Here is a 27,263-nt window from a genome sequence, read left to right as displayed (position 1 = left end):
GGAGACAATGGTCAGATCATCAGGTTCGGCAGCCAGCACCTTACCCACTGAGCCATCTTGCTGCCCACCCTCTCCCCTCGACAGATTTCACTATGGAACTCAGGATGGCCTTGAACTTGTGATCCTTCTGCCTCAGTCTACTGACTGCTAGGAATACAGATGATTTCCACCATGATGCCTTCTTCAGGTGTTGATGGTGCTGGTGTATGTGGAGGCCAGACATCAGGAGTAAGTGTCTTCTTCAGTTGCTCCCTAACTTAATTTTTGACACAAGACCTCTCACCAGTTTGGCTGGATTCGGACCTTCCTCTCTCTGCCTTCCCAGGGCTGGACTTAGAGGCACACACTGCTGCACCCATGTTTTTTTGAAACGTAGGTGTGGGGATCCAAACTCAGGCCCTCATGCCTGTGCAGCGAATTCTTTACTGACTGGGCCGTCTCTAACTCCCTCAGGGTGTAATTTCTTCTAACTGCATGTGAATCTATAATGATGTCAATAAAAAATTCAGTAAATGGAATTTTGATTTAGATGGGAAAAAAAGCGCAGAGTACTGGTAAATGTATGCATGTGCGTATTATGCACACATCATTTATATATACAGCAAAACTTCTGCGGAGAGTTTTCTGACTGACATTTTGCCCGCAGAGTGAGTGAAATGACTAATTTGACCATCCCAACACACACAGAAATACAGGCTAATGCTATTAAAAGCTGGCACTTAGAGGCTGGCCTTGCTGATTGGTAGAGCATTTTCCTAGATTATTTGGGGCCCAGAGTTTGATTCTCGGATACACACACACACACACACACACACACACACACACACACACACGCAGGCACACAAGCATGTATGCACCACCACTACCAAGAAAAACAAAAAGGGGAAGCCTGCTGTATTGGTCTTTGTCCAGAGTACATGTGTCTCCCTGAGACAGAAATAGTCTGGCAAGTGATAGAGCCTCCGAACCTAGTGGGCATCTGCCTGTGGGGAGCTCTCTGTGGCAGGAGAATGAAGCAGTTGGTCAGCCAATCTGGCTGCTCCAGATTCTGCCTGCTGGCATGACTCTTGTAGGGAGTGAGCCAAATCTCCAGGTCTCAGACCTTATTCCAAGCCTGACCTCATTTTACTCTAATCCCAAAGTGCTTTGCTCTTCCATAATTCCCAGAAAACTGGTTATTTCATTGGGGGTTACAGAAGGACAGTGCATAGAGTTTCTCTCTCGGCGTCTGTCTCTCTCTGCATGTGTGTATAAATGATCTAATGAGCTCACCTAACAGACATTGGTGGCATGAGCTTGCTAGCCCTTAAGAAGAGCTGTGCACAGCATGTTTGGAGAGTGTGCTGGGATGGATGGCAGGGGATTGGCCTTCTGAATCGGGCAGAGCCTAAGCGAGGTGGTGAGAACAGAGGGCAGGAGAGACACCCATTCCTCAGTCAGCGTGTTTCATGCGCATGCGGGGCTCAGAATGCTGTGGAGGTTAGCTAGCCCTCATCCAGAATGCCTAGGACCGGGCACTTTGGAGTTCAGATTTCACAGTTATGTTCATAGACATAAACAGCTGTTTTGGGGATGGAACCCAAACAAACACAGCCAGAGAGTAATTTTATACAGTATTATACATGTTCTTTCTGTTTTTTGTTTTTTGTTGTGTGTGTGTGTGTGTGTGTGTGTGTGTGTGTGTGTGTTTAAGATCTATTTATTTATTACGTAGTGTTCTCTGCCTGCATATATACCTGCATGCCAGAAGAGGACACCAGATCTCACTATAGATGGTTGGGAGCCACCATATGGTTGGTGGGAATTGAACTCAGAACCTTTGGAAGAGCAGCCAGTGCACTTAACCTCTGAGCCATCTCTCCAGCCCCTAAAGTTTTGTAGTATTGAATTTTCTACTTATCATGTTGGTGTTCCAAAAAAGCCTCTGACTTGTTGGGTTTTGGAATGTTTGGTTAAGGTTGCTCAGCTTGTCCTGAAGGTCTGCCCTACTCCTCGAGGTGAAAGACCCTGAGTAATTCAGGATTTCTAGCCTCACTCCTGATCTTACTGATAGATTTTCCCAATTTGCCTGGAAAAACCCTAAACAAAAACTTCCCTCTGTGGAGGTGTGGAAAGATCGTAAGAGGACCAGAACCACAGTGAAACATCCGTGTTACGGCTCTGGCATAGTGGTGGCACTCACGAACTCATGGCGGCTGCAGTTGCTGGCAGAAAACTGAGCCGGTAAACATTCACTCAGAGCTGGAGGAGGGACACATGGGTCCCTGCCTGTCCCCCAGTGGGGCAGGGGAGGTAATGGCAGTGGAGGGCTGCTAGGGGAGAGGAAGTATTATCTTCTGTGAAGCAGCCTCTGGTGAGCTTGTTCACGATCCATTGGCTAGCCTTGCACCCATTGCCATACAAGTGAGCCTATGCAAACCCAGTGAATCACAAAGAAAAACAACAAGATGATGTTGAAGTAGGAGAGGAACTGGGTAGGAGGAGGGGGGTGCTTGTCAGGGGTGTGGGAAGACAAGACGGGGTGGAGCGATGCATGTGATCAGAATTTATTCTATATGTGTGTGAAATTGCCAAAGAACAATTTTAAAAACTCTCTGCTGAGATGATGGTGATGCCGATGACGAAGCTAGAAGAACGGGCAGCGTCTCTCAGCCTGAGGCACGCAGACGGAGTGGCTGTGGGAAGATGCGCCCGGGGTCTCACATTGGGCATCACTTCCCTTCCTTCCCGCTCCTGCCCTGACTGCCAGCACTGACCTTGGATAAGAGCTCTGGCCCAGCTCCCAGAAGCCTGACTGCTTCCTCCCCCCCCCACCCAAGCATCTGCTGATGCAAAAGATTGCAAAATTGGGGACATTTAAAGGACATGCCAATATGGAAAGAAAATAAGAACCTTAAGTGCCCCGGACATGTGATGATGGGGTGGGGTGGCAGATGGGGAGCCATAACAACATAAAACATGGAAGAAAACTGGTCAAGATGGCAGGAGAGGCTGACACGTGTGCAGAGCGAGCAGCATTTGGCCTGGCCTCATTGTAGGCATCCCTGGCCCCAGGCAGGGTGGTGGGGCTCGGGTTCTAGAGAGAAAAGGAATCTTTCTTTCACTGAGTGTAGGGAGGCCAGAAGGATACTACGTGGCCCCCTAGGTTTGGTGAAGAAGAGAGACAATTGAATGTCGGAAAGATACAAAGAGAGCTAGATAACCTTTCCTCAGTGGCTTAGAAATTTCATGAACAAAAGCATCCGTAAGGGATCTTTTAGAAACTGTGAGTCTGAGAGCTGGTCCCAGAGATTCTGTGTCTGTAGGAAGAGGAAGATAGGGGGTTGGGAGGGATGGCCGAGGCAGTAAAGCACCTGCCTCGAAAACATGAAGACCTGGATTCCATTCCCAGGACCCATGCAGAAATGCCAGGTGTGGTGGCATGCACTTGCAGTCTCAGGGCTGGAGAGGTAGATACAGACAGATCTCTGGAGATCACGGGCGTTCTAGCCTAATTGGGGGCCTTCTGGACTGGAAGAGATCCTATCTCAAATGAGATGGTTGGCCTTCCTGAGGATGACAGCTGAGGTTGTCTTGTGACCTACACACACACACACACACACACACACACACACACACACACAATGATATATTGTGAATCCCAGTAAAGCTTACCTGGGGATCAGAGGACACAGCCAGCCACTAAATTAGACATAGAGGTCAGGCAGTGGTGGCACACACCTTGAATCCTATCACTTGGGAGGCAGAGACACGTCTGGATCTCTGTGAGTTCGAGGCCACACTGGGCTACATGAGAGAAACAGAACCAGGCAGTGGTGACACGCACCTTTAATCCCAGGAAGTAATATGGCAGGACACAGAAAGGTATATAATGTGTGAGGAAACAGGAACTCGATCTCTTGAGGCTGAGGATTCTGTAGAGGTAAGCTAGTGGCTGGCTGTCCTGCTTCTCTGATCTTTCAGCTTTCACCTCAGTATCTGGCTCTGTATTATTATTATTATTATTATTATTATTATTATTATTATTAGACCTTTAAGAATCGTGTTTTACACACACACACACACACACTAACGAGGGGCTAGGGAGACAGATCAGTGAATAGAGTTCTTGCTACACGAACATGGGGACCCTCGTTCCGATCCCCAGCGCCCTCCTAAAAGCCAGGCATGGCTGCCTGCGCCTGTTACTCTGGTGGTGGCGGTGGCGGTGGTGGTGCTGGTAGCAGTGGTGGTAATGGTAAAGGCGTAGCCGCATACATCTCTTACTCTAGTGGTGGCGGCAGCAGCGGCAGCAGTAGGTGGTGGCGGCGGTGGTGGTGGTGGTGTTGGTGGTTGTGGTGCTTGTGTGTGAAGATGCCCTGCCTCAAACGATCCGGTGTCAAGTCATAGAAGGAAGACACCCATTTCCATCTGTGGCCTCCGCACACTCTTGCATGCATATATACACATAAAGAGTCCCCCCAACACACACATACACACACATACACACACACACACACACACACACACACACACACACACACACACACACAAAGAGATAGAGATATGGAGACTTCTCCAAGTGTTCCCAAGGGTCCCTGGGAAAACACTGCCCTGAGTGCCCAGAGCTTACCATTAGAAGAGAATGGGGGAGGCCTGGAGCCAGTCTCGGTCTATCCTGGTCTCGGACTGCGGGCCATCCAGGTCATGTGGAGAACAGAAGCACACACTTTTTGAGAGCCCATTTATCATTCCCACCATGAGGGCCTCCCACACAGCCGCCCTCTGCCCCTCCTCTTAGGAATCTCATATTGATGACTGTTAGGAGAAAATGTGAGATTGGATGGGTTTGTCCACATCTGGCTAAGATGGAGCCTCCTCCTGGAATGAGAGCTCCCTTACACCCACCCTGTATTTGGTTGCCTTGGACTGCACAGGAATGAGGTGCCCTGGCAGCCGTACGTGCTTGAGACAGGCTGCAGGTATTTCAGGAACCATCTGCTTCAGAGGGCAATGGGACCAGTATCCTCAGTGTCTCGGGTAGAGACCTGTGTGGCCTGCTCCTGCCTTGGTCTGTAAGCCAGGTTTGCTCCCTCATGTTTCCTTCACTAGCCAGCCTTGACCTGCAGCTTGGGAGAATTTACTCCGCTTTCCCCTCCCCCTCTCAGCGGATTCCTTGTTTGACCTTGTTTTCCTGGTTTTGAACTTTTGCCTGTACAAATCCCTTTGGTTGCTTCCAGGTGGGAAAAGTCTTCCTTTCTCGGTCTCTGGGATGCTAGCTCTGTCTCATGGGTTCTGTGTAGTGTGAGCTGCTTCCCAAGCTCCAAGGTCGCCTGTTGGTGTCCCACCTCCTTGGGTTTCCCCTTTCTGGCATCGTTCGGGCTGGTGGGGGTGCGGAGGAGAGCCAGCAGAAGAACTGGTACAAGGCCATCAGACAAGGTTTATTTCATCTTCTGAGGGCTATCAGTGGAGTTACCCAAGAGCAGTGACATGAAGAATGGCGACTCCGGAAAGAAACAGGCCCTTCTCCTCAGACCGTGAGTTTGAGGGACCTTGTTGTCACTGACCTCCTGTGGCCAGGATTCCTTTCATCTGCCCACCGTGGAACCAGCAGAGCTCTAGGGACGAAGACGACAGGCACCCTGCGTCTCCGTGGCGTGACTGTCTCTAAGCTTTGCAGTGGTGCGCTGGTCTCTGAGGGGAGCACTGAGACGGGAGCACAGAGAGAGGCTGCAGGAGCGGCTGCAGTGAGTCAGGAGTCTGTTCCTGGAGAGGAGGTTGTTCACCAAGAAGAGGCATCTGGGAGTAGAGTAAAAATAGGAGCTATAGGTAGGGAGAAAGACTTGGTGTGCTCAGTTCTCAGAAATCCAGTTACCAAATAGGTTTTGTGTGCAGCAAAGTACTGTGGGAACTACAAGAAAGGACAGATGTGCCTCGGAGAGCTGTTTGGGGAGCATTTACCCCCGCCTTACCCTTTCCCTCACAGCAGTACAAGGGCATAGTCCAGAGCAGACAGGAATTTCAGAAAGGGGACATCCACATCCTCTAGCCTGACTAGGAAAGGCCGGGATGATGTGCCACAGACAGGGCTGTGGGATGGTGTACCTCAGTAGGGCTCCGATGGGTGACTCCTGTCAGAGGCAGGTGAGAAAGGATGATCTGGGTAAGAGGAAATTCTGGGAGCAGAAAGTTCCCTACCAGAGCCAGAGGTCGGGGCGAGCGGGATGAGCAGAGCTTGAGTGATAGGAGAGGGGACATGAAGACCATCCACGTGAGCATGGCACCATGTGGGGAGGCTGGGAAAGACAGAAGGTGTCTGGACAGTGTGCTGAGTGGCCAAGCCGGGTATCTTAGTTAGGGTTGCTGTTGCTGTGAAGAGACACCATGACCACGGCTGCTCTTACAAAGGAAACACTAGTTTGAGTGGCTCATAGTTCAGAGGTTGAGTCCATTATTGTCATGGTGGGACATGGCGGTGTGCAGGCAGACATGGTGCTGGAGAAGGAGCTGCTACGTTTGATCTGCAGGCAACAGGCAGTAGACTAAACACTCGGGATAGCCTGAGCAAAGGAGACCTCAAGGCCCACCCCCACAGTGACACTCTTCCTCCAACAAGGCCATTCCTACCCCAACAGTGTCACACCTCCCCTTGAGGGCCATTTTCTTTCAACCACCACACTAAGTAAACATTTTTCTAAAATAAAATTTTATATACACATATTTACATTTGAAATTCAATATTTTCCTAAAACTTAAAGTGTTTGATTTCTTACCTACAACCCTAAAACCTACCCTAGTCTTGAATAGGTCAAAAAATATGTACAGAAGTTTTTTTTTTTTTTTTTTAAATAAGCAAACCAGATAACAGAAATTGAAATCCTAGATAACAAAAATCCCATATATTCTAAATGCCAAAAGCACAAAGCCCAAAACAGCGCAACAACAAACACCAAAAGGTCCAGGGAGGTGGAAAGCCTTCCTGCCGGCAGCTCTCTGTTTATGTGAGGTGACAAGGCATGGGAGCTTCTTCTGTTGCAGAGTGTGTTCTGTACACCAGATGCCGTGGACCAGCCCCTCCTGATGCTGTTACCCAGCCAGGGGGGAAGTAGCTTTGGAGCTCCCAGGAGCCCAAAGGACACATCTGGAATACCTTTCTTCAATTAGAGGCACCCACAGTCCTAACTTTGGAATCATGCTTTGTTTTCCTTATGCTCTCAACATCCGCGCTTGTATTTCTCAGCAAATTGATTGTTTAGACTTGCCCGATTTTGAGTTTTATTTGAATGGAATAATTAATGTTTTATCGTGTGATGATTTGCTTCCTGCTTGAAACCAGCTTGGAGAGTCGCCCAGCGAATGCCCAGTGTCGTCCGGTGTCTGAATGTGGGTCTGGTTTACGTGTCTACCCGTCTAACTGCTGATGGGCGTTTGGGTCATTCCTGACGTGTGTTTTGAACATTGGTTGGGCAGCCTCATCCATATCTCACAGTGCCATGCTTAAGCATGTCTCTAGACTGTAGGATGTAGTAGTCTTTGCTGGCTCGTTAGGTGTGTGTGTGTGTGTGTGTGTGTGTGTGTGTGTGTGTGTGTGTGCTCAGTTTTACAAGGTGTGCTAGTGTTTTCCAGGGTGGGCACCAGCAGTGTGTGAAACTGCTTGTCCTCTCACCCTGGTCTAGTCTTGTGAGGCTTTGAGGTGTGTAAAGGAATCTGATAGTAACTTCAGCAACCATTTCCTCTGTCACCAGGAGAGTGGGCAACTTTGCACATATCTGCTGGCCACTTTCACATGCACACGGGCACATGTCTGTGTGCGCACGCGCACACACACACACACACACACACACACACACAGAGTCTCCTTCAGGTCTAGGTCCTCTCTTTGTACCTCATCTCCCTTACAATGTATGGAAGGTGATTTGTCAATGTTTTCCCATTATAGTCTGTTCTTTGGAGGTTTCTTATGGGAAATCTCCCCGTGACCCTGAGCTTGGTGATCGGCCGTCTATGTCAACTACCCTTCACAGACTTACAAGCTTGTAATGATCTGTCTTTAGATCACACACTGCTGCTCTGTTGTTTATACCGTGTGCTTTCTCCCCTCTTGTAGCTGGCCTGGTGTCTCACCGTGATTGGTTTGACAGCCCATTCTTTCCCCACTGACGGGCAACCAGCCCCGTTTCGGGCTGATACCACGGGTGGTGTATATTTAGATCTGTTTCTAGGTCGCTCTTCCGTTCTGCAGCACACTTGTCCATCCTTACGCCAGCACCACCTGTCCTAATTCATGCAGTTTTCGTCTTGGGAACTCATATGGACTTGTGATGTGCTCGGTGATATTTAACCTGTAATTTTTGGCCCCAGAGACGCTCGCTGTAACAGTATGGATAAGGATGCGTAATGGCCTGGTGGACTAGGTTTCTTTTTACACTCTTGTTAGAAAGCAGTAATTTGTGTTTTTTGTTTGTGTGTTTGTTTGTTTTGCTCAAACTATACCGGTTTCTGGCATCAGGAGTCCTTCCCTGTTGGCTCTTGTGTCCCTCATGCCTTACTGGTTGCACAGTAAGGCAAGTAGGCTTGTCTTGTATGTATTTTTCTCTGAGAAGCCTTGGTTTCTTTCATAGAAAATGATATTAAAACCCTCAGTCTGGGTGTCAGGTGTGCTCAGTGCTGTGGGGTACCCTTGGTTTTCAACGCTTTCAATGAATGGAGCTAGGAGATACATCATTATGTGCTAACTGAAGTGTCTCACCTCCAAGATAAAGTGGTGATGTTGATGCCCCTGACCCTGATTTAGAACAGCAGGCTTCATTCTAGCCTTGGAGATCCGTGGAAAGAATGTTTCAAAGCTGTTGTATCTTTTGTTCTTAGAGATTTTCTAAGAATACAAAGTTACTTCGTTTGTTATCCTTTCTCTGCCCTTGAGTTTCAGAGTTTATCATGCAACTTTTTTAGGAGCTAAAATTTCCTCAGTGGTAAGTTCCTTTAAACAAAAAAAGATTTATTTGTTTTATGTGTGTGGGGTTTTCCCTGCATGTATGTATGTGCACGGCATGTGTGCCTTATGCCCATGGAGGTCAGAAGAGGGCATAGGATCCCCTGGAACTGAAGTTAATGATGATTGTGAGCCAATCACTGGGAACTGAACCCAGGTACTTTTCCAAGAACAGTAAGTGCTCTTAGCCACTGAGCCATCTCTTCAGCCCCTCTGTGATAAATCCTTGGTGGCATATATTTTTTTTTTTACTTGTATTTTTTTTTTTTTTGCTCTGTCTACTGTTCATCTGGTCAGTTGGCTAAAAACAAATTATTACTCTGTGTGTGTGTGTGTGTGTGTGTGTGTGTGCGCGCGCAGATATTTCCTTCTTCCTGCCCATATAGGTCTCTCACTGAACCCAGAACTCATCATTTCAGCCATATTGGCTGGCTAACAAGCTCTAGTAACCTGCCTGTGTCTTCGTGTCCTCACTCTAGAGTTGGATTTTCAGGTTCAACCCCACTGTGCTTTTATATAAGCAATGGGGAGATGAACCCAAGTGCTCCCACTTACACACCAAGCACAAGCACTATATCCACAGAGCTGTCTTCCCAGTCCTCCTCTCCAACTCACTTTGGATGCTTGCTGTGCGATGGACAGGATTATCAGTGGACGTGCTAATCTTCATAACCCTGCATCCGCAAGGGGCTCCATGTGATGAGATGAAACACAGCCCAGAGAAGGAGCTCGTCCCAGGCCCTCAGCTGGCATACGGAATAGATGATGTGGCTTTGAACCTGTCACCTGTCCCAGAGCCTGTGCCCCTGACCTTCGTGACACCACACATCCTAAAAAGTGAAATGACAAACCAGATCCAGGGTGAGGAATGCCATCCAAGGCACCGAGAGGGAGCATTGGTTTGACAAATTCAGGATTCTCAACTCACAGTTCTTCCTGGTGGTTCTCCAGCCCCTTCAGGACCAGCCAGAATTTGTTTGAGGAGGGGTCTTTAGAGGAAAAGGAAATGACCAAGTCCCTTAAGAGGACCCATGTTTTCTGCGCAGTCTTACTTCTACTCCAAATTCTAATATTCTTCACGAGAAACAAACCCTCTAAGTCTGTGGCTAAGAACCCGACACGGCCTGCTTGAATTTGACACCAGGGATTTGGCCCCAGGTGAATAGCTGTTCCTGTCAACATGATTAAGCAGGCCAGACCTCTTGGGAACAGACGTTCTTCCCAGGGTACCCATGTCAAGTGCCATAATGGGAAGGGCTTACGTGGATCACTGTCGCAGGCCATTGTCCCATTAGATGTTTACTCCAAAGGTGGCAATTATTCTTCCTTTCTCAGAAGAAGTTGATTTGGTTTTAGTTCTCTCTCAAGTAAATTGATCTGAGTGTCCATATGAGCTGAGGACTTCACTGCTTCCAGCACTGTCAAAAAAACTGGCTTTGACTGTGTGTCACACAGACGTTTTGGTATTTGGAAAACATACATACCAATGAGAGTATAATGGACTCTGATTATTTGTCTCAGTGGTGCTTGAGGGAATGGGGAGGTGTGAGAATCCGTTTCATGGCAAACGTAGCCTCTGCAAATCCCCCCCTCACAGCCTTCCTCCGCTTGATTTGATGGAATGTTGTGAATGGTTCCTGTTGCTTTTGGCTGGAGTCCCTTAAACGTGGGACGGTTTGGATGAAAATAGCCCCACTAGGCATTTAACAGCCGTCTTCTGTTCACTGTGTTATCGGGGGCAACCTGGCTTTTCTTTTTCTTTTACATTTATTTATCGTGTGTGTATGTGAATATACATGCACCCACACGTGTGTCAACACCACAGAAATTAGGGGAACACCCAAGGGGACTTGTTTTCTCCTTCCATCATGTAGGTCTCAGGTATTGAACTCAAGGTGGCCAGCTTGGTGGCAGGCAGCATAGTCTGCTGAGCCATCTGTGGGTCCTTGGTTGGTCCTTTAAGCTTGATATGGGAACAGTTGGTTGAGAAAATAAAAATACGGCGCATGGTGTTTAAATGAGATGCTAAAGACTATATTTCAGGAGTGTAGCAGAGTGTAAAACACCTATAGTTCTTGCTAATGTGTAGTTTAAGAAGCCTAATGTGTGCGCTAGCAATCTCTAGATGGGTGTGAGGAAACGTTCCTATCTGCTGTTTCCTGTCTTCTTTGCTCCCACAGAATGGTGTCTGAGTAGTAGCTATTTCATCACAGGTAGTGAGTGCCTCCTTCATCATGGCTTTCCCATGGTCATCTCCATACCAATTTCCAAACTCTTGGTTTCATAGTGTCATGTTGTAAACAGAGTCTAAAACATATCCAACTGGTGCTTTAGAGCTCAGCCCCTCCCAGGATTACTCTCCAGCTTTCAAATACATAAGACATTGCTGGGAAGCATGCTTTTGTGCTGAATTCTGGGGCTCTTGGTGTCTAATGAATTCAAAATGCCTAATGCTGTGGGTGGGTAATGTACCCGAAGGGCTCATGGCTATCTGGAGAGGGTCCTGGCTTCTCTTTCCATGTCCTTGTTTCTAGCATGAAGATGCTTTGCTTTGTAACTTAGGTGTTTACTTCTCTGAGCAAATGGAGGCTTTTCTATGTCTGCTCCAAAGTGCCCGGACATGCTTCAGAGGACACACATCTCTGTGGACTCTTTCATGCCATGGCTAGCTCCACCCTCTGATCTTCAGGCAAGCTTTATTTGTTAGAGTACAAACAAAATGTCACCACAGTAAGGTGACTCAGTATTGTAAAGATGTCAGTTTGCAGCCAGGCGGTGGTGGCGCACGCCTTTAATGCCAGCACTCGGGAGGCAGATCTCTGTGAGTTCGAGGCCAGCCTGGGCTACCAAGTGAGTTCCAGGAAAGGCGCAAAGCTACACAGAGAAACCCTGTCTCGAAAAACCCAAAAAAAAAAGAAAGAAAGAAAAAGAAAAAAAAAAATGTCAGTTTGCTGGAAGTTAACCCATGAATCCACTAAAGTATCAGACCAGTTACCTACATAAGAGCCACTTTGGATGATGGTCCCCAAACTCATCTAGAAACAACAGACAGACAAAAAAAAAAAAAAAAACCAACAAAAAAAAAAAAAAAACCCAACAACAAACAAAACAACAACAACAACAACAAAAAAAAAAAAAAAGACAGAAAAGACTAGCAACCACCAGAGAGTCAGGGAATGAGGGAAATATGCAAAGAAATCTAATTTAATTGTAAAGCTGATATTGAAAAATGATGTAAAAAAGGGGGTCATTCAATAAATACTGTACATAACTAACCAATCATGGGAGATGAAAGAAAAATAGAACAAATATCTCAATATAAAATAACAAACCATAAAAGTTGAAAGAAAATGGGGCTGGAGAAATGGCTCATCAGTTAAGAACACTGGCTGCTCTTCCACAAGACCCAGGTTCAATTCCCAGCACCCACCTGGTGGCTCACAGTGACTGCAACTTCAGTCCAGGGATTCAGTGCCCCTTTCTGGCTTTCACAGTCACTGCATGCATGTGATGCACAGGCTCTCTCTCTTCTCTCTCTCTCTCTCTCTCTCTCTCTCTCTCTCTCTCTCTCTCTCTTAAAAAAAGAGAGAAAACAGAATTTAAAAAATCTTGGGCCAGGCAGTAGTGGCAGATACCTTTAATCCCAGCACTCAGGAGGCAGAGAGAAGCAGGCTGTCTGAGTGTGGGGCCAGCCTGGTCCACAGAGCGAGTTCCAGGCCAGTCAGGGCTACACAGAGAAACCCTGTCTCAAAAACCAACCAACCAACCAACCAACCAAACAAACAAACAAACAAACAAACAAACAAAACCTTGGACCTGAAGTGAGCTATTTAAGCGTGCAGATGTCAGCAAGGAAAATGATTAGTAGGACTGACTGGGCAGGTGGTGGGCGAGCTTAGCAGTTTTGAGCACTGGCTGCTCTTGCAGAGGACCTGGGTTCAGTTCTCAGCATCCACATGGCAGCTCACGGCCTCCTGTTCCAAGGGAACCTGATTCCTCTTCCTCTTGCCTCCACAGGCACTGTACTCATGTAGTGCACACAATATACTCAGGCACACACATATACATAAATGATTATTTTTAAAAGACTGACCGTGCAAAAAAACTTGTCAGAAAAAAAATGCCACAAACAAGATCTTAATACAAGTAACATATTGAAAAAACATGGAAAGTATTTGACTGAAGGCCAAGTTCCCTAATATGTAAAGAACACTTACCGATCAATAAAAGGAAAAAGACAATACCAATAACAAACTAGGATGGGAAGAATGCAGAAGAATATTACAGAAAAATACCCGTGGCTTATGGAAAGTTACTTGCCATCCGTGAATAAGAAATTACTCAGAATTAATGTAAGGTTTCCTAAATTCAAGAAAACTATACAGAATATGACCGTTTTATTCTTGGGGCCATTTACTGAAATGAATGTTCTTCATGGATGGCTAACACACTGGTGTGCCCCCTCCTTGCCTGTGGGATACTGGTCAGGACTAGGAGCCCTCCCTGGAGTTTGAATTCTGTCCTCTGATAATTCTGTAAGAATGTGGCACCGTGTTGTCCTTGTTGCTGAGACAGCATTGTGCACAAAAGAGACACTGATCTAACTGTGCGAGCATTTTGTAGCACCGGGGTGCTACATTTGACACTGGAAAGTATGGTTGAATGAATACTAAGATAGCAGGGAAGTAAATACTGCAGGGCAGTTAGTTACCCTAGCTCCTTGAGCAAGGCTTGGTTTGGTGCCTGAGCCTGTTCACCTGTTTACCTGTTCATCTGAGTACTTTAGCTAGGCTGCCAGCAAGCGCTTCTGGCCTAAGACCTGTGGTTGGAGTGCTGCCCTTCTTGGAGGTAGAGTGGACCAGTGAGTGGAGGAAGGGTCCTGGGAACTAAACCTCCACAGACCCCTCAGGAGGACAATGCATTGTTCTGCCTGAGACCCCCTGAAGGGACCCCTCCTCACAGGTGGGGCTTCTGGGCTCCCTGGTGTTGGGGGAGGAGGCCCACAGGTACTTGACTAGCCCTGAAATTACAGTGAGTCAGCTGCCAGGTTGCCTGGTAACGGCCTCGCACAACAAAACAAAGACCCCCTATTGGGCAGCACAGGCTCTAGAGTGTCGAGAACACTGTGTTCCTGATCTCTGTCCCCTGCTGAGAAGTCTCCAAGTGCAAGTGACCAGCTCAGGGCTTTCTGCCTGAGTCCAAGGGACACAGAACTGGCTGCCGTCCAGAGCTTGATAAGACCCGCCCCGGGGCCTGATAAGTCCAGAGCTGAGCCCACGAGGAGCCTCCCCTTGGTGTTACCTTCACCCCAGAAACCTCTTCCGGGCCCACTTGGGAGGGTGGTCCAACTTGTACCTCCTGAGTTTCCAGTTGGCCTCAGCACTTCCTGTTAGGTCCACAGGGCCCCTCCTGACTTCCTCCTCTTACTGTGAATGGTAACTGAGGGGATTTGCCATCTAGCATTACAAGGTGTTCACTGACCACCTCTGAGGTATCAGGTACAGTTGAAGGACACCTGCACAAGAACAAAGCCATGGTTCTACCTGGTCTTGGCGCCACTACAGCCAGAGTCACCTGAGAATTTGTTAAAACACAAAGCAATTTCATTTTCCTAGATCTCTGATTTCTTCCTTCCCTAGGCATGTTTATGTGTTTTGTGTCTTTTGTTGTTGTTTGAGACTGGCACTGGCTTACTTAGTTGAGGCTGGACCCTTCCACTCAAATTCAAACTTTCTGGCTTTGTTTGGATTTGAAATCTTTTCTCCAGGCATGATGGTACACGCTGATAATGTCAGATTGGGGTGTCAAGCAGAAAGATTGACACTAATTAAAAGCCAGCCTAGTCTGGCCTACATAGTCAGTTCCAGGCCAGCCTGGGCAACATGTCTAGAGCTTTATCTCAAAAACTGAAAGGGGGAAAATGACAGCGTCACTAGCCTTTCGAGTTGAAGCATTTCAGGCTCCCGTTTAAAGAAGTCCAGGGAGAATGATTGCAGCTCCTGTGAGTAAGTACCCTCTTCTCCAGGTCTAGTCACTCGGGAACAAGAAAGAGTTAAGTCAGAGCCTTTGCTGTCGGAAGTGGGCTGGATCCTGCTGCCCCCTTCCCCACTGTTGGGGAAGAAGTTAGAGCTGAGTGCAGGTGGGCCCCATGTTCTCTCCAGCTCAGGAGTCCACTGTGCTCCACCGTGGATGGGTCAAGCTCCTGGTATATTCTGAGGACAAGTGATGAGAGAGTTGGTCCCGGAATTCAGGTCCGATAGCTAGGCAGTTAATAAACAAATACAGAGGAGAGGAGTAAGGAATGGCAGAAGTCAGCCATTCCAGATGTGGCGTACTGGATCCACAGCCTCCACAGCCTCCACAGCCTCCACAGCCTCCACAGCCTCCACTGCCTCTATAGCCTCTGCCTTTTCTACTTCTCCAGCCCTGTCTGTCTCCCACCGGTCCATGAAGCCTGGAACCTGGTCCTAGCTCTGAATTCCAACCTCTGTCCTGACCGCTCAGCCTCTGGCTGGCTCGCCCCAGCTGATTTGAAAGGTGTGGCTTAACTAGTCTCACCAGAACCCCCGAGGAAGGCTGACATCGAGGGCACACGCAGAGTATGGTCACGTGGACAGAGGACGAGGGAGGGGATCCTGTGGATCCTTTCCAGCTTGTCACTTCTTGGTGATTCTGTATGTAGCATGGACTAGACACTCCAAAGGTAGTTTCGTCATCAAAGTTGATGGCCTCATTCATGTTTGTATCTTGACCACCCGCGTCTAGGTAGTTTCAATGTAACTGTTTCAATGCCTGTCACAATGCCCAATCTATAGCAGATACTCAGGATGCGTTGAAGATCGATCAAAACACTGGACGTCAGGGCTGGATGGTCAGTGGTTAGGAGCACTTGCGGCTCGGCTCTTCTAGAGGACGCAGGTTCATTCCAGTACTCTAGGGAATCCATAGCCCTCTTCTGGCCCTTTGGGCACCAGACGTGTGTAAGGAGCACAGACACACATGCAGGCAGAACACCCACCCCCACATACACACAAATTAAATAAATGAACACACACTGGATATGATAGCCCTTCATAGTCATAATTACAGACTGGCAGCAGCCTTTTAACCTGTGCCGTGGTTCCTCCTGCATCAGGGCTGGGGAGTCCCCGGATGTTTGCCACTGCAAACGACTAAAAGCATTCTCACTCTGCCAAGGGTCTTCTCCCAGGCTGTCTTCACACCATTCCAAGAGCAATTCTATTCGTTCTGACAGAGACCAGAGTTGGTGAAAAGTCCACCTGCTGAGAGGCTCACTCAGTACCATGTTATGCCTTCTTAGTTCAGACTCCAGCTGTGAATCTCTCGTATCCCCCAATTACCCACAGTTTTACCCAGCAGACTGCCAATTACAGGGCTCCCACGACCTCCCTCATGTTGCTTGCTGGAATGAACACGGGAAAGCACTTCCTTAGAATTATAGTTCAGCTGTAAAGGCTGCAAGCTCAGAGCAGCCAAATGGAAGAGATTGTAGGTTGTGGTCTGAGGGTCAAGGAGGAATTTGCAGCCTTCTTTGGGTGTACCGCTCTGGTAGTAGCTGTGTGGTCACCAACATGAGGCTCTCCAGGCCTCCTGTTGAAGAGGTTGGTTTTGTCAATGTCATTATTGAGTCGTGATTGCTTAAATCTGCAGCCCAGGTTGGGGTGGGGTGAGAAGTCTGTCTCTAACCTCATAGAGGGCTTCTTGGATAACTAGCCCAATTGTGTGGCTGTCTGTAGGTCCCACACCATCAACTCCTGTGTGGTCAACTGGAGAGCTTCATAAATAAGAGACAATCTTACCACTCCGACACTTGCCAATTTGTGGATCGTTGTGTCAGGAACTCCAGGCAAAGAACACAAACGTACTTTTATTTTTTTTTATATTAAAAGTTACTTATTTGTGTGTCTGTGCTCATACACATATCATAATGTGTGTGTAGAGAGGTTTGATTCTCCCCTTCTACTATGTAGGTTCGGGGGACTGAATTTGGGCTTCGTGGCAAGCATCTTTCTCTCAGTTATCCATCCTGTCAGCCCATGCACTTTTTTTTTTTTTTTTTTTTTTTTTTTTTTTTTTTTTTGGTTTTTTGAGACAGGGTTTCTCCCTGTAGTTTTGGTGCCTGTCCTGGATCTCACTCTGTAGTCCAGGCTGGCCTCGAACTCACAGAGATCTGCCTGGCTCTGCCTCCCGAGTGCTGGGATTAAAGGCAAGTGCCACCACCTCCCCCTTCTTTGTTTATACTGGCAGGACTTTCTCTAGCTTTTGAGAGTCTACAAATAATCACTTGCATTGTGGAAGGAAAAAGCAACTCCCAAAAGTTGTTCTCACTTCCACATGGGGCCACACACTCACACATCATCCATACATAAATAAAATAAAATACATGCTGGGAGTGTAGCTCAGTGGTAAAGCCTAACATTTATGAGACCCTGGCTTTTGTCCCCAGCAATGTGGACCCACACATGCCTACACACACCAGCAAATCTAGTTTTACAGATCATAATTTGATTTTTTTTTCTTAGTTCTAGGACCAGGCAGCAATCCCATTCTCAAAAGGTCCAGCCAATCAGATTATACTTAGAGCCAGAGAAAAGGAACTGAGATATAAAAGAAAAAAAAAGAAAAGAAAAGAAAAAGAAAATGGGGTAGAGTGACCGCTGATTGGTTACTGCGCCTGTCTGTCTTAGTTCAACATGGCTCAAGCAGTTGTGATTGGCTGAGACTCCGACACTTTTTATAAAGCTAGGCTCCAGGTTGTTTACAAGGCAAACTAGGCTGCAATTCGGTGTTTATGGACAAACTGAAGATGTATGAACATATGAAGACAGCTGTGAGGTATACATAAGCATGGCTTGTACCCCTCCCCCATACCATCCTGACTCCTGCAGTTGGTAGTTTGAGATAGCTGGAGCGCACCACTTATTTTTTTACCTGTGATGATGGCAAGAACAACATGCAGGTTGGATGGTGTGTGGTTGCATTGTTAGGGGTCTTGCAGGAACAAAGTGGCTAATGTGAGGGACAAGGGTGACGTTCTCCTTGCATTTCTCATTAGTAGTGACATTCTGGGCCAGTTGTTTATTTAATGAGACCCATTCTAACCATGGAAGGAGTCTGAAATATGCCTTTCCTTTCTCTCCATTTCAAGGCCCAGAAGAAGTAGCTACACTCAGCTTACCATCGTTCTATTTCAGATAATGTCAACACACAGTGACTAACCTGTTCTTACCTTAATCCTGGCAGAGCCTGTACTGCCTTGTGCCACAGTTGGGCAATTCCAAAGCAAAGTTGAAGAGGCCTTGCTATTGTATGTGATCTCTCTAGTGGGTTCTCTGAGGCTTGTGTGATTACCAAGTTCCCCAACTCCACACACATATAGGAGCAGGTAGCAGAGTTGACTGCCTCTCGTTCAGAGAGAGGGGAGTCCTGCTCTAAATATGGTTTAATAAAGACTTCAAGATGATATTTAGAAATAGGCTAACATCCTAAACCAAACAGGGTAAAGCCTTCAGGAATCTTCCACATGTGAAGAAATTGCCACAAAAAAACTCAATAGTAATCACTGCCGAAGGCCAGAGACTGGTCGGGTAGGGACAGCAGAGTCTCCCAACAGCTGCTCTAGTAAGGAAGACTCAGGAAGTGAGACCTCCCAAGGATAGGCTCAGGAGGCGTCTTCCATCTGACTTAGTCTTGGGACAACTGCTTTTAGTGTGGCAGGTTCTAGTTGGACCCTTCTTCAGTTGGGACCTGGGAAGTTTCCTGTCTTCATTTGGGCTCAGTCCTGGTGTTGTTATTGGTGGGTTTTTTTTTGTTTGTTTTTGTCAACTTGACAAAAGCTCGGGCCACTTGGGAAGAGGAAGTTCAACCGGAGAAAATGCCTGTATCTGACTGGCCTGTAGGCAAGTCTTTAGGGGATTTTCTTGATCAATGATTGATGTGGGAGGGCCCAGCACACTGAGTGGTATAAGACAGCCATGGCGAGCAGGCTAGGAAACAGCACTCCTCCGTGGCCTCTGCTCCAGCTCTTGGCCTGACTTCCCTCAACGGTAGACTGTGACTGGAACGTGGAAGCCAAACAAGCCTTCTCCTCCCTCCACCAAGTTCCATGGTGTTTCATCACACCAATAGAAGTAAGCTTAGACGGGCGTCATAAGGAGCATGAGTCCCAATGCACACTTTCCCTGACAACTTCTCACACCAGTTGAGTGAAGGGAGGGGAGAAAAGGGAAGGAAATGAATTCTGTCTCCTCAGCTTCGTTCCAGGAGTCAGCTTTGTACGTCCTCTCTTCTTTTCCATTGTCATTTTACTCAAATATGTCATCTCTCACCTCCAGCATCAGAAGAGCTTCTAGATTCTTCTTTCCCTCTAGTCCCTACCCCATTTTCTGAGTTATGTTTCCCATGATTCTAGAGGTATCTTCACAATGAAAACAGATATGTTGATTCCTTTTTAGATTGTTACGCCCTAAAGCCCTGGTAAGAAACACCTTTGAAAGGTTAAGGTTCAGGCATGCCGTATTGCATCACGGTCACAAGATTTTCATTGCCAACCATCAAATCATGTCACAGATTTTATGTTTGTGAAAAGTGACAGTGATGTCTCTTGACGTCCATCGGGGCTGCCGGAGTCCACGGGTGCTTAGTATCTGTCAGAAGCCACCCCCCATGCACTCTATATCATCTCCAGATTATTTATATTAGTATGATGTAAATGCTGTAGGCATTCATTACTTTCCTGTTACTGTGATAAAGCACCATGACCAAAGGCAGCTTATAAAAGGCAGCGTTTAGTTGGGCTTGCCGTTCCAGAGGGTTAGAGTCCACGATAGTGCAGGAGCAGCTGAGAGATCACATCTTGGTCTGCAAGCAGAAAGCAAGAGTATACACAGAGAATGGCGTCTTTGGAAACCTCAAAGCCTGCCCCAGTCACACACCTCCTCCAACAAGGCCACGCCCCCTAATCCTTCCCAAATAGTCCCACTAACTGGGGACCAAGCATTCAAACCCTTGAGCTTCTAGGAGCCATCCTCATTCATTCTCATGATGTAAAGAGCATGTTGTACAGCATCATTTAGGAAGTGGTCCGGTGTATTTTTTTTTTTAATCTGCAATCAGTTGAGTACATGGATGTTGAACCTCCAGATGTGGCAAAACTGTCATATGTGAAATATGTCAAAAGCTGTTCACTAGTGCACACACAGTGTATTATTGTTATAATGTTGAGTCATGTGACAGAAGAAAGGTTGAAACTAACCTGCCGTAGTCTGTTTTAGTTTGTGACAGAATACCACTGACTGGATCATTTAAGCAAAATATACAGACTCACAAATCTGGAGCCTGGATATTCAGTCTCAAGGCACCAGCAAGTTTGGTGATTTTGATTCCAAGATGGTGTTTGGACCATGTTGGTCTGTGGAAAGGAGAACCCTGATCTTCACAGGCGGAAGGGCAAAGATGCAGAGTGGGGTTGAACTCTCTCTCATAAATGCATTAATTCCAACCCTCTAGCTTAGTCCTCTTATAGGTCTCACCCCTCAATACTTTCATAATGGCAATTAAATGTCAATGTCAGTTTCAAGGGAACAGACATTCAAACTTCTGGAATATCCATAGCCAGTACTTGCAACCATTTTCTCTCCAGTCTAGGAATTCACTCCTGTGGAGAGAGCACTGTTTTATAAATGTGTGTCTTGTCCATGGTTGCCAGAGACCAACTACTACTACTTACTATAACTACAACTTCTTCTTCTCCTTCTGCTCCTCCTTCTCTTCCTTCTCCTTCTCCTCTGTCTTCTCTTCCTTCTCTTCCTCCTTCTTTCTTCCAGGGTCTCTCTCTGTATTCCTGGCTGTCCTGGAACTCACTATGTAGACCAGGCTGGCATGCATGAACTGGGATTAAAGGCATGGACCACCATACCTGGTAGAGACCCGTTTCTAAGGTGCATTCCTTGCAGGTCTTCAATCCTCTATGAATATTCAGTTGTTATTCTATAGGAAAGCAAAGGTGTCATTTCCACGAGCGCTGTTTGTTTGGTCTCTGGAGTACTCAGGTTTTACAAGCAAGCATTCATTTCTTGATGGGTCTGACCTCTTTTTCAGGGAGGTGCCCTTGAAGGATGCTAAGGAATACGCTGAATCCATAGGTGCCATTGTGGTTGAGACAAGTGCGAAGAACGCCATTAACATCGAGGAGCTCTTCCAAGGAATCAGTGAGTGTCACGTTTGTATTCCCAGCCTGACTTAGCTTGCCCGGCTATGCTTAGGGGAGTCAAAAATGAGCCTTTGAATTTATCTGGTGCTGTCAACAAACCCTGCAAAGGTTGATTTGAACTCGCCCTGCGCGCCCCTACAGCTATGAGTGTATTTACACTCGCCTCTTTCGTGTCTTTTCTTCTTCAAGGTACTCTCCTTCCACCCCCCGCCATGTTCCCCACCATTCTCAAGTGGACAGCCTCTTTTTCTTTGATTATTTTTGCTCCACACATACATATATGTATGGATGGATGCTCAAGTATATAAATACAACCGGCTGAGTCCGTTTTTGTTGCTTGTGTGTGTATGGTCTGAAGGCTGAAGGCTGACCACTCTTCATTGGACTCATCCCTGGGGGAGGCTAATTCTCCCTCTGCCAGTGGCCATTAGTCGTAGTTCCTTGTTTAGGGGTATTTCCCCTTTCTGTTGATACAGCTCTTGTTCCGGTCTTGTTCATAGAGCCATTTTTTAGGAGAAACTGCTTCACCTGAGACTTCCTAAACATCTCTGGTTCTGTAACTTGCTCTGTTCCTTTTGTTTTGTGAATGAAAACGACACACTCATTGCAAGATGAGAATATATACTTAGATTACATCTGTAATTACACTTAACTAAAAATTATGTCTTCTGACGGGGTGGGTTGAGGGGTGGGGTTAGGGAGTGCTCCTAGTTAGAAGTCAATGTGTAAACTTCAGAAATAACTCAATAAAACCAAAACAAGAATGATACCACATCTGAAAAAAAAAAAAAGATGTCTTCTGTAGCATTTTATTTAGTATCTTGATGGCAGAGATGAAGTAGACGGTGGTATGGTAGAAATCCATCCATCAAATCAAATGACTTTACGCAAACGAAGGAAGGGAACCTTTTAGGGATTTAGTTTGACAAATAATTATTCACAAAAAATGTTTGCCTCTCATGTGACCTGAAGTCGAGAACTGGGCAGAGGGTTCCTTTGTGAAGATCATGTTACTTTCTGTTACTCTTGCTCATGACAAGGGACAGCTCCAGGTCAGTTCCCAGCTCTGGGTCATGTTGTACCTCCCTTTCATTATGGTGTTTTCCCATGAGTGACTATAACCTCAGCTGTTTGCTGTGGCTAACTCCACCGACACATTTGTCTGCAGCTGTGAAGTTTCAGGCACAACAGATTTCACCTTCATAACCTCTGGCCATGATACGGGTGCAGGCTTCCACCAGAGCAAGGCCTGCTGACCACAGGCCCAGGAACTGCTCGGAGCTCCAGAAGTTCATCAGTGTGTTATAAGAGGCTGGGAGAAGTCTCCCTATCAGTGAGGTGTTGCCATTGCAAGTGCTCTGTGGGAGGATCAGAACCCTTATCAGTTATCAGCTGTCCTCAGATGTCCCAGCTCTGGGCAGTTCCCAAAGGGAGGTAGGGCCACTCACTAGCTTTCTTCTTCACCTGAGATCACTTTTGTTGAATTCAAGGCCAATAGCTCTCAGGATAGAGCTGATCTCCATTCTACTGGTTCCGGTCCATTATTTTGGATTCTGAGAACAGCAAGCAGAGAACCTTTGGTTGGTTCGTGTTGGCTTAAAGGACTCATAGGCAATGGAGAGCTCTGAGCAGGATTGCTTCCACTGTGTCAAAGTGTGCAAAAGAAGTGTGCAAAAGGGTGATCTAGGCCTCCCCCAGCAGCCCTGGGCCCGGTCACTATGGTGTGCCTGCTGTCTTTCCTCCCGTCTGCCTCCATGAGGATTTTTCCTGCTGCTGTTTACACACACAGCCGAGAAACATGCAGCTCATTGGGCTGAATGGTTAATCTCTAGCCTGCTGGAGCTGTGATTTGGTGTCGGGCACTTCATGTTCTCACAGCTCAGCTTCTTTTTGTGACAGGCTGTAGGAGCACATGCGCTCTGTACCTGGGTCCATTTGAGAGGCCGTGAGGTTTGATTTGAACTTCCTACATTGGGCCCTTTATTGCCCTCAAGTGAACTGATTCTTTTCCAGTGGTGTTAGGCTTTTCTGGTATGCTCACCCCCTAGACATTGTTTTGTATTTATTTTTGTTGTTGTTTTTGAGATAGGGTTTCACTCTGTAGCCCAGGTTGGTCTTGAACTTGTAGCCGTGCTTTTCTCTCAGCCCCCTAAGCGCTGGGGTTACAATCAAGAGCCAGCACAACCCGCTGCAGGCAGTTGCAATGAGCTTCCTCACCTGTTACCCCAATGCCTCTGATTTACAGCTCTTGTGTTTTGTTTAGTGGGCTCCGTTAATCCAGGCTAGGCAGGGATCAGACAGGAAGCTCTGTTTTTCACGTGCATCAAATTCACCTCACGATTTCTCCATGGAGGTGCTCTCTGAGCTTGATGAAAGTCATTATTACAAAAGTCAGATAAAGACCTCAAAGAGAATAATCCTGAACCCCAAAGCCTAGATATTGAGTATTAACACCTCAGAAAGATCCCTTTGTGTAACTCAACCAATCTAAATCCCTTTCCATGTCAGGGGTCTCCGTGGTTCACAGCGATGTAGGCTTTGAATAATTAGTTCATCATATTCTAATGGTCTGCGTTGTTTAGAAACAGTCTTTTGCTTAAGCAGGGAGTAATTTCAGCTTCAAAGCAATTCCTACATAAGCCCATGTCTCCCCTTCTTCCACGTCAAGTAAACAAATGTTTAATTCTGTGTATTATACTTTAGTAATAAATACTTAGTGAGTAAAGCATGTAGATACATGGGAGACCTTCTAGTCATGTCTCTACATACATTATCTATCTGTCCCTCATCTCTCCGCTCTGTGCCTGTTCCACTTACCTCTACTGTCTGTAGCTCTATGTGTGTCTATCAGTGTCTCTATCAGTGTCCATCCATCTATACTTCTAGCTATCCCTATCCACCTATCTATCATTTTCTATCTCTTTCCACTATTTCTAGCTATCCATCTCTGTCCACCCCATTCTAGTATATCTATCTCTATCGATCCATTTGTCTGTCTGTCTGTCTATTATCTCTACCCACCTGCTTCTACCCTTCCCAACCCATATCTGTGAGCTCTGATGCTACTGTGAGCTCTTTTGCTACTCTTTCAGGTGAATTGCTTCAAAACGGGGTTTTGTAGCCAAAGTGTGGGTTAATTTAGAACAGGATTCCAAGGACACCCAAGCATACGGCCGCAGACATTCCTTGAATTTCCTTTTCACGGTTCCTACTTGGGTTACGTGTGCTCCTACCCAAGCTTAAAATAGCGCTAGAGACTGCTGACACCTCTGCTCTCAAAGCAATGTTGTGGAGACAAGCATGCCCGGGAGGAAACATACAATTAAAACCCAAGGAACAGCAGTGAGAATAACAGCCCCTTGAAAAGGTGTGCTAGCACAAAACAGCTTCACACCGACTTCGATGCAGATATAAATGCACTTCTTCTGTATTCCCAGGGTGTTCATAAACCAGAAATGAGACAACTGTGTTTTCCAAGCATAAGCCAATACATTTTCTAACTGCAAACTGTTCATCCAAAACGGTCTGTCTTTTGAAGACTACAGCTGCCTGGGAAAGTTCGGACCTTCCTGCTGCTGCTCTGTCCTGGTTGGTCCAGGCCGTCTGTTTTCTGATGCCACATCCCCTGGTGTCTGTTCTTCCAGGTGCCCCCCTTCTAGGGCCCATCTTCAGACCTACTGAACCCTGCTGTGTGGGGCTCATTCTCTTCTGTACATTTTTACCCAGAGGTTGTTCATATTTCTTTCTTGGTTAAGAAAATAATTGTAAACTTTATTTATTTATTTATTTATTTATTTATTTATTTATTTATTTATTTATTTGTTTGTTTGTTTGTTTTTTGAAGCAGGGTTTCTCTGTGTAGTTTTAGTGCCTGTCCTGGCTCTCGCTCTGTAGACCAGGCTGGCCTCAAACTCACAGAGATCCTCCGGGCTCTGCCTCCCAAGTGCTAGAATTAAAGGTGTGAGCCACCACCACCTGGCTAATTTCTTTTTTTTTAATTGGTATAAGAAAGCACAAAGACTATTCTGTTGTTGCTCAGCTGTTGCAGTGTTAAAAACCCAGAATAAACTATATGGCTGCTTTCTGGGGGTGCTGAACAATGCTCCGTTCTAGATGAGGGAGGAAACCCAGGGTTAGGGCACTGGAAATTCAGCTCTGCTTCTCATTTCTTCCTTGTTTCAGTTGTGACCCTGAACCACAGTGGATGCTCTTCCTTCTCCTCTTGCGGTTTGGATTTAGGTCTCATCCTGATCTCAGAATGTTCTAGGAAGTAACATTTTTGATGAGCTCACTAGAGCAAAAGAAATGTAATTACTTCTCTGTGGTGACTGAAGTTTGAATAATGCCAACAAATTGGACAAGCCTAGACTCTCGTTTCATTTATTCGGAAAATACATAGCGTTTGCTTTTACGAGCTTGAAGTCATGCTAGACCTCATGGTGAACAAAAGGCAGTGGCAGGAGTGCCAGGAAACCACAGGGCGGGGACTAAAAGCGAGAGTGACAGGTGGGGACCTCGGGTTGCCTCCCCAAGGAAATGGTTAATCTGAAGCTGAAACTTGACTCGATCGATCGATCGATGGATGCTCCTAACAAGATTAACCTGGGAAAACTGTAGTGAAGTCCCAGAACTGGAAACTGATGTGTAGCATCAGCTGGGGGGTAGCAGCGGGAGGTGGAAGCCGGAGACGGAGCCTGGCGACGAAGAAAGGATGTCATATTCCGAACGCAATGGAAAGTCCCACTTAGGTGTTAAGCAAGTTAACATTTACAAAAGCATTCCTCCTTAGGAGAAGGAACACCTAGGCAGTGTTCAGTCGGTTGGCATGATCAGTGAATTTGGAATAGAGGAGGCGGGAGCTCAGTGGAGGTCCTTCCTCAGAGACCTCCACTTAGGTGAAGCCGTGAGCTTCATTTAGACTTCGGAAGGTAATTTTAGAAGGGGTCAGTGTGGTGGTTTGAATGGACACTTGGCCCTCAGTTAGCGGTACTGTTTGGAGGTTACGTCACCTTTGGGGGGTAGAGCCTTGCTGAAGGAGGGCTTTAAGAATTTATAACTTCACCCCACTTCATTTTTCCCTCTCTGTGCTTTGTGTTTGTGGCTGGGGATGTGATCTCTTGGCTTCTTGCTCCAGCCACCTGCTGCCTCCCCCTCCCCCACCACTGTGGACCACGAACCCAAATCCACCCCTTCTTCCATTGGATGCTTTTTGTCAAGGGGCTATAATGTTTCTCCTGAAAAATACCCTGGAGACTTTGTGAGCAGTGCGCTGTGGCTTCTTTGTTTTGGGGGCATTTCTTGCTAGTGTAAGAACAAGTGAGAAATGCTTTGGTTTTGTTTGTGTCCAGCAGACTCTCTCTCTCTGACCTCCCTTTGGCTCTCTGGTCCTTGTGAGCTCAGTTGAAAGAATTCAGGTAAGATACACGAAGCATAGTGTACGAGATAGGCAGCATCTATTAAATGGTGACATGCGGCATTTTTAACCAACAAGAATGGCCAAAGAGACTATTGTGTCGGTCTATATTTTAGACAGGCTTTTACCATTTCTAATCCTCTAGATTATCCTGAGGGGCATTTTCCCGTCAATCTAAGTGACTGACAGACCCATTTGAATGAACTCTTAGGAGAGAGGACCTGGTGCGTCCTTGTTCATTACCAGAAACCTCCAGCTATCTGTTGATCTTAGAGGCATTCAGAAGGGCATGTCCCCACCCAGGGCCACATGCTTATGACTCAGATCCTATCCCGTTGACCAGCAAACAGAGTCTTGTAGTTTCAGTTCCTGGCTTTCTGATCTGCGGACTTCAAGGTTGGGGTCCATCCTCAGTGCCCTTTCAAGCCTGCGAGTATCTAACCAGCTCCCCGTGTGCTGGTTAGATTGTTTTGAAAGCACAAACAGCTAGAGATGGAAGCGGCACTGGCTCGGAAGGGTTAGAAGATAGGAAAGATGGTAACATGTCTTGTTCTGCAATCATCGTTACACAGCGTGCTGGCTGTTGTACGGCCGCTGCATTTTGTAATTCTGTGGTAGTTACTTGGTTTCGAGTGTGTTAAAGACAT

At 46.7% G+C, this 27,263-nt stretch overlaps 1 protein-coding gene across 1 annotated transcript in view; it reads left to right on the top strand.

Moving 5' to 3' along the window:
* Window positions 1-27,263, top strand: part of Rab31 (RAB31, member RAS oncogene family) — a 131,239-nt gene that overhangs the window by 92,752 nt on the left and 11,224 nt on the right. The window contains exon 6 of the mRNA XM_006991847.4: window positions 21,092-21,201. Within this exon, the coding sequence (XP_006991909.1) occupies window positions 21,092-21,201 (110 nt within the window). The remainder of the gene's footprint in view (window positions 1-21,091; window positions 21,202-27,263) is intronic.

This window comes from Peromyscus maniculatus, chromosome 13, assembly GCF_049852395.1.
Source record: "Peromyscus maniculatus bairdii isolate BWxNUB_F1_BW_parent chromosome 13, HU_Pman_BW_mat_3.1, whole genome shotgun sequence".
Lineage (NCBI taxonomy): Eukaryota > Metazoa > Chordata > Mammalia > Rodentia > Cricetidae > Peromyscus > Peromyscus maniculatus.
The sequence above is the reverse complement of the archived record's forward strand: the minus strand, read 5'-3'. Positions and strand labels throughout refer to the sequence as shown.